This window comes from Abrus precatorius, unplaced genomic scaffold (assembly GCF_003935025.1).
Source record: "Abrus precatorius isolate BTA unplaced genomic scaffold, Abrus_2018 Scaffold11, whole genome shotgun sequence".
Taxonomy (NCBI): Eukaryota; Viridiplantae; Streptophyta; class Magnoliopsida; order Fabales; family Fabaceae; genus Abrus; species Abrus precatorius.
This window is the reverse complement of record NW_020874303.1, coordinates 29,085,786-29,093,220: the sequence shown is the minus strand read 5'-3', so window position 1 is coordinate 29,093,220 and position 7,435 is coordinate 29,085,786. Positions and strand designations below refer to the sequence as shown.

The 7,435-nt window shown below is 34.0% G+C and overlaps 2 protein-coding genes across 8 annotated transcripts; one reads left to right on the top strand and one right to left on the bottom strand.

Annotated features, from left to right (window-relative positions):
• Positions 1-753: 753 nt before the first annotated feature.
• Positions 754-4,036, top strand: LOC113853797 (protein CHUP1, chloroplastic-like). Of its 7 annotated transcripts, none has more exons than XM_027484429.1 (6): positions 984-1,124; positions 1,495-1,766; positions 1,869-1,957; positions 2,128-2,907; positions 3,001-3,546; positions 3,607-3,940. In XM_027484429.1, the coding sequence occupies exons 2-6, from the start codon at positions 1,619-1,621 to the stop codon at positions 3,796-3,798; spliced, it is 1,755 nt and encodes a 584-aa protein (XP_027340230.1). In that variant the 5' UTR covers positions 984-1,124; positions 1,495-1,618; the 3' UTR covers positions 3,799-3,940. The 7 variants fall into 7 exon arrangements, with proteins under 7 accessions (XP_027340227.1, XP_027340230.1, XP_027340228.1 ...); XM_027484425.1 differs by adding an exon at positions 1,351-1,396 and having other exon boundaries at positions 1,060-1,124; positions 2,125-2,907; positions 2,986-3,935; XM_027484426.1 differs by having other exon boundaries at positions 754-996; positions 2,125-2,907; positions 2,986-4,036.
• Positions 4,037-5,446: 1,410 nt separating this feature from the next.
• LOC113853799 (GDSL esterase/lipase APG-like) lies at positions 5,447-7,271 on the bottom strand. Its single transcript, XM_027484430.1, has 5 exons — positions 6,988-7,271; positions 6,743-6,873; positions 6,426-6,659; positions 5,886-6,141; positions 5,447-5,772 (listed from the first exon to the last, which is right to left on the bottom strand). Exons 1-5 carry the CDS (start codon positions 7,226-7,228, stop codon positions 5,576-5,578), a joined length of 1,059 nt encoding a protein of 352 aa, XP_027340231.1. The 5' UTR covers positions 7,229-7,271; the 3' UTR covers positions 5,447-5,575.
• Between the last annotated feature and the right edge of the window lie 164 nt (positions 7,272-7,435).

Here is a 7,435-nt window from a genome sequence, read left to right as displayed (position 1 = left end):
AAATTAATAATGTACTCAACTTTTTTCAATCACCTGTGAGTCTTGAGATTTACCGAAAGTGGCAGAAGTCAATGACACCAACATGATCTTGAATTATTGATTAATCACACAAACAAAGGGAGAGTTGTATAATGGAAGATTCGCCTTTTCAAGCTCTTCTAGTTGTAGTTATCTAATAAACTGAATATTAAAATTCATATTCTAAAGTTATTTTTTAGAATAATGTATTAAAACTATTAAACTATTAACCTCTTTGAAACAAAATCATTAAACTAAATATATATTCTTTTTATATAAACTTGTTGATAAGTATATATAAGAAAAAAATATAAAAAAATTATAAGTTAAAAATAATTTATTTACTTTTAATTTTTAAAATAAAATGAGAGTAAATTTTTTTTTAAAAATATAAATTAATTATAACTTATAAAAAATTTATTTATTTTTATATTATTTTTTTCTTATAAATACTTTTCTACAGTTTAACAAAATAAAATTTAAGATAAAAACAAACAAAGACTTTAATTACTAAAATAACTTTATTAATTAGGATGCTAAATGTGTTTATTAAAAATAAAAAAATTATTAAAAATTATGTTAAAATATATTACAATTTATTAGAAAATGTTAATGACATTAAAAAAAAAAAAACTTTTTACTTAGTCAGCATTTGCCTTACTAACATTAAATTAAAAAAGGGTCAGAATAACAACAATAACAATATAAAAAACACAGCAACAGCTAAGACCTCTATTGCTAAAATTAAACAACTTAGATAAGAACATGGATTTTCCAAATGTATGCGTTATTTTGCAGTTTCTGTTTCTTATTGGTAATTGCTTCGTTGTGAACTCAATCGAATCTTCGTTTCTTTTCATTTCTCTCTCTTCATAATTCCAATTTCCTATACTTCAAACACGGGTCAGTTCCTCTCTCTGACATGACCACTTTCCACATCACCATCGCCATTACATAAGACAAGAATCAGTGGCCAAGGTTTGTTGGTAAAGACATAATTTTTTGTTGAATACTTTCATTTAAGCCCAATTGTTGTTTTGGTCATGAGAGGGACAACTTGACACGCAACCGAAGCAATTGCCAAGAACAACGTCCATCCTTTTTAAGTAAAGCTCCAAAGTCAGAGACTTTTCTGTACTTGGCACTTGAGTTGTTGCCTTCTCATGTTAATTTGTGTTGGGTTTTGAGTATTGATCTTCCTTTACTCACTTCTTTGTTTGTTTCTGTATTTAAATTTTGAATTGAGTTTTTGCTTATTCATTTAGTTTTCGTAGTGATGGATCACGTGCTATTTATTTATTTTAACTATTGGTTTCAAGTTCTTGTCTGTAGAATCAATCTAACTAGGGAGGTACTAGTAAGCCTCGCATGATTTGATGTGATTCGTATGAATTGAATGGTTACTGGTCTTGTGTATATTTGGTTTTCCTAATAAATATGTGGACTTTGTTTATATGATCCTTGTTGTGTTTCCAGGCATAAACCATAAATGAATCTTATGCCGCCTTTTCCGTTGGTTTGAGATGGATGATGATGAGGAGGAGGAGCTATGTGATCTTTCTCTCTCTTCATGGATTAAAGAGAAATTAGATTAACTGTGATGATGATGATCAGAGAGGAGAAGGGCGTGAAGCCTATTCTACTGAAAGTTGGTTTGGCTTTGGCTCTTTCGTTTGCTGGATTTCTCTACTCACGCCTTAGACCCAGAAGAATCAGGCCCTCCAAGCCACGCAAGGGGCGGCGTTCTGGTTTGTTTCTGTCTCACACCAATATTTTCTCTCTCTCTTTTTACCCCTTTTGTTTTCTTGAATGATGAATCTAAGTGTCTTTTCTTTTTTTGTCTTTCTCAGGTCATGGGAGTATAGTTAATTTAGGAGGAGGTATAGGGGCAACATTAAGTACTTGCAACACTGTTTCAGAGGGAAAATTTTTATGTACTGTAAGTTCCTTTTTGATTCAAGTATATGCTCTGTTACAACAGAAAATATTACCCTTTTGCAACTAGCAATTAACAAAATTAAGATACACACTACATAAAGTTAGCAAAACTTTCAAGATTTTTTGAAAAATAAAAACTAAAAAGGGCTATTAAATTTCCTTTTATAGCAGGAAGAAACATGCATCGACAAGGTGATAAGTGACAATTCTCCTATTGCTCTTTCTCCTGACACTACACAAAAAGGAGATAAAGATGAGCTCCTCCTGCCTGAATTTAATGATCTTGTTAAGGAATTAGACTTTGGATCCACCGTTGTTGGAAATTCTTTTAGAAAAGATATGGAAGCACCAAGTTTAAAAGTAGAATCTGCTAAAGCATACACAGGACCTGAGAAGGATGACTGTGAGCAAGAGATAAGTCAACTCAGGAACATGATTAGAATGCTTCAAGACAGGGAACAAAATCTTGAGGTTCAACTCCTTGAGTACTGTGGTCTTAGAGAGCAAGAAACAGCAGTAATTGAGCTCCAAAATAGATTGAAGGCAAGTAATATGGAGGTAAAGATGTTCAATCTGAAGGTTAAGACCTTACAGTCTGAGAATCGAAGGTTAGAGGAACAGGTTGCTGATCATGCAGAAGTGGTGGCTGATCTTGAGGCTGCAAAAGCGAAAGTCAAACTGCTCAATAAGAAAATTAGGTATGAAGCTGAACAGAATAGGGAGCAGATCATAAGTCTTCAACAGAAAGTTGCCAGGTTGCAAGACCAAGAGTGGAAAGATGCTGCTTGTGATCAAGATATTCAAATAAAGCTGAAAAAGCTTAAGTATCTTGAGTGTGAAGCAGAAGAATTGAGGAAATCTAATTCAAGATTGCAGATAGAAAATTGTGACTTAGCTCAAAGATTGGATTCTACTCAGATCCTTGCAAATGCAGTTCTAATAGACCCAGAGGTAGGGAGATTATAGTCACATACTCTCTTCCTTCGGTTATTAGACTGCAAATTTTACCTTATGCTTTTTGAAATGCAGGCAGATGCTGTGAAGCAAGAAACCGAGTGTCTTAAACAAGAAAATGTGCTCTTGATGAAGGAAATTGAGCAAATACAATCTGATCGGTGTGCAGATCTTGAGGAATTAGTATATATGCGATGGATAAATGCTTGCTTACGATATGAACTAAGGAATTATCAGCCGCCACCAGGTAAAACAGTTGCAAAGGACTTGAGCAAAAGCTTAAGCCCCACGTCTGAGAAGAAAGCCAAGCAACTTATACTAGAATATGCAAATGCTGATGCACCAGGGAGCATTGTGGACTTTGATATAGACCATTGGTCCTCCTCACAGGCTTCTTCACTCACTGACTTCGGAGAGTGTGATGATTTTTCTTCTGTTGATAATTCATCCACTGCGAGAACTAACACCATAAGCCAGACTAAACTTTTTAGCAAGCTTAGGCAACTGATACAAGGTAAAGATTGTAGCCATCACCATAGTCATGTTTCGTCACAAGAAAAATATGGATATCAAGAAGATAGCTTATCTACACGGCCGAGTACATCAACTGCAACCAAGGATTTTAGGAGTGAGTTTGTAACTCCCATTGTCACATCTAGAGCATCCCTTGATTTCTCTCGGTTGATGACTTTGAAGGAAGGAGATAGGAGGAATTCAGATAGCACTTTCATGAAAAGCTCAAATAAATTCAGGGGACATGGAAAAAGTTCTTTCTCAGATTCCATAGGCATGGAGAAATATGATTTGGAGAAATATGCAGAAGCTTTAAAAGGTTCTAGTGTGACTGCTAGACATCAAAGACGTAGAAGATCAGCATCATATAGTTAGTTTGTTAAAACTTAATATTTGCAAAGAGATTTTACCTTTTCCGACTGTGAAAGAAATTTTGGTGGTACAGTAGACAGTGTAAATTAGCCATTAGGTCCAGTTCAGACAGCATGTGTGTATCAAATAAGAATGCATTTTCAATAATTGGCAGTGTAACACTCATCAATAGTCTTTTAATTCAGATTATCGCAGTACAGCACTTTTTAACATGGAAAATGATATTGGTTGCATTGCTTTTTAATAATTGCTTTACGAGTTGTGACTTCGTACAATGTCATACCTTGTATGGGTGACATGATTAACCAGTTATCACGTTTTAAAATTAAGTGAATTTGCAGTGAGAACCGTGAGCCACTTCATTTGTCGTGACTTCTGTAACTCTGTTTTAGTACAGTATAGCATTCTCAAATTGTTAAAGTTTTGCTAATGTGAACTTAGCTTTAAATAACATCACAACTAGATTTGTTAGCATTAATAGCAAATTGAAATTTCTTTTAGTATAAAAACTTTTGCATGTAACTTTTAAAGGAGACACGTGGTTTGATTTCTGTCCAGTTTCCTTCTTTAATTTTTAACTTAGTATTTTCATTGATGGAAAGAGAAACACATTTCGTGTCGATTTCGTAGGAAGTTCCAAAGAGCAATGCTGACATACAACGGAACTACAATGTTACCCCTTTAAGGCGACTACTTCACGACTCAAGTAAGAAAATCACATGAAAGTTAATATTAATAAAAAGCCCACAAGTGTATACAAGAGAGCTTGTCTTACAGGGGAAGAGTTGCTTTTTGCAACTTTTTCTTTTCTTTTCAAACCTCACAAAAAATAATAATTTTTTAAAATATCGTTTATGATAATAAAACAAGCTTTTGTTTGTATTATTTTCAATTTTAGTTTGAAAATTTATTTTTAGAAATAGTTAATTCCACAAGTATGAAAAACTAATTTTTGAAAATAAAAATCTTAATTTTGAAAAATTATTTCTAGAAATAATTACTAATTCTGGAAATTAATTTTTGGAAGTGTGAAATTATAAATTTAGAAATTAATATAATTTCAAATGTTTATTTTCAGAATTTTGGTCAGGACCAATTTAGAAAAAAAAAATTATAGTGGTGTAAAGGGAAAAAAAGTTGGAAAAGCAACCCCATTTATAGGTTATATAAACCCTAAATTCAATATGGACTTGAACGTAAAAGCCCAAAAAAATAAAAGAACTAAAGAGAATACAACCCCTTGGTAGTAAAATAATCCATGACCAAATAAAAAACTCTTAACTATAAAATCAAAATAAACAAATAATCTCAAAACAAAATTCCTAAATAAATCAAATCGATAACCCAGTTTATCAAAAACTCAGGCTCATAGCAATTATGCTGTCATCGGATCTCGCTCCAAGTCCTAGCAATCATTGTTTGTAAGAAAAATTTAAAATTTTATTTGAGTTCATGTCTATTACTATGTTCATTATTAGGCCGAGTCCGTGGCTATGTGCTTATGAATGAATTTGGATAGTGTGGAAGAGGTTATTCATTCAGAATTTGTTACTTTATGGTGAAGGGCAAAGCAATATCGAATTCATAAACAAATATAGTTTCATTCCAAATTTGGAGCTCGGTGTTCCTTAACTTTCCCAATGGCCAAGACTAAATTTTGGAGAAAGGATAACAAAGTACTATGATCACACCACTGTACTTCAAAACGAGTTAATGTGAACTTTCCTATGATTTTATTGAATAGAATACAGATTTCTCTAGACTCGAGAAATAACAAACTTTAAGTGATAAGGGCTATGCCTTGTACAATTAATGCATCGGCTAAAACTTGGTTAGCAGCTTGTGAAGGATGAACACTATCCCAAAACACATATTGGGTTGCATTGGAACAGGTTCCTAGTGAATTTGGATTGCACAATAAAGATGTTGTCTCCACTATCCCAGTTCCACAGCAACCTCTCCTTGCCTCCACAAAACCTATTGAATATTATCTCAAGACAGTTTAGAAGAATAAAATGGCATCCTTTTACAGAAAGAGATGAAAACCAATAACCATAGGTCAATTGTATTCTAGTCCAAGTATTGCTTACCAAATTTTGAAGGGGACTGAACAAGCTCATAAAGGGGTTTGAAAATATCAAAGACAACAATTTTAAGACCAGGAAGTTGCTTTTGGAGACTTGCTGCAGTTGAGTTGATTTGCTTGTTAAATCCTTGGGAATCATTGTTGATTCTTGAGACACAACCATTCTCAAGCAAACCAAATAGGGTTTTTGCAGCAGGTAGGCAACCCAGAGGTGGGAGTGATGTCACTCCAACTTTCCTGGCTCCCAGTCTATACAAGTCCTGTGTTCAAAACAAAAGCATCTTTAAAAGGTCTTTTTTTTTTTGTGAAGGTGTGGTATTCTAATGTTGATTACTTCATCATGCTTAATTGCTTATGAGTTATGTCTTAGTTCATGTTTGGTTGATATTAATTTTGAAGAAATAACCACTTACTTTACAAAAGTCTTCTCAAGAAGTTAGCAAAGAGATAAAATTGTTTCTTCACAATAAGCTAAGCCGAACACACACTTGTTATTCAAATTAATAGCCATAGTTTGTAGAGTAACAATAGCAAAACAAAGTACCTTAATAAAGCTTGAAAATGCACCCACAAGGTACGCAGAATAGTGATCAGGACTGAAGACTTTGTTGAGCAAAGGATTGACATAATAGTTTTGCACGAAGTCACTACTGCCAGCACTCAATATGTACAATGCATCTTTAATAATTAATGCTGCTTTTTTACTGCCTGCTATCCTGGCCAGCTTGCTTTGGTATTCCTTGTAATATCTTAACTGTTGGGACAATGGAATTGCATTCTGCCAAAAAGAGAGTTAAAAAAAGGTGAATTTTCTAAAGTTTGTGTGAGTATGTGTGTCTATGTTGGTCGTTCCAAATTTACATTCGAAATAGCAGCCTTTTCATCATAACCAGAGGCAGCTGAGGCAAAGTTTGCTCCAATAAGAAGATTTTTCCCTGATGCCTGAGGGCTAAGATATGCTGGTGCGTAACTCTTAAAACCCAGTGTTTCAGCTGCAAAAGGAAACATCATTTCAACAGGAATGAAACTTATGTTATACATATGAATATATGTGCAACATTATTATCCAAGCTAAGCAAGTTTCTAATTTGATGCTATTCCCACACCAGTAATATCTGTAGCTAATTTCCCGTTGCAGAACCTCCCAGTGGGTTGATGGTTGACAAAGTCCCTTCCATAGGGAGGGTAGTTAGCCTTGAAAAGGGTGGGAAGATAGTCATTGTTCCCCACATCTACGGCAGAGTCACCAAATGTAAAGATTGCTGGCACAAGGGTATCTTGTGCATTCCCACATGCCAAAAAGACTAGCGCAAAGAGCACAAGTACTTCTGTGCTACTGCTATTCATCTTTTTTTGGCTAAAAATGAAATAAGGTCATGGAGGCTTTCTGCAGTGTATGCATGGTGAATTTATAGTAATAAGTTAGGAACTAATTTGGCGACTGAAATGATCGTTCATCACCCCTATTGATGAATGAAGATTGAAGTTGGGAATGGCTATTAAATGAGAACACGTTGAGTGGTTAAATCTGAAGATCATCCTCGGATAATTTTC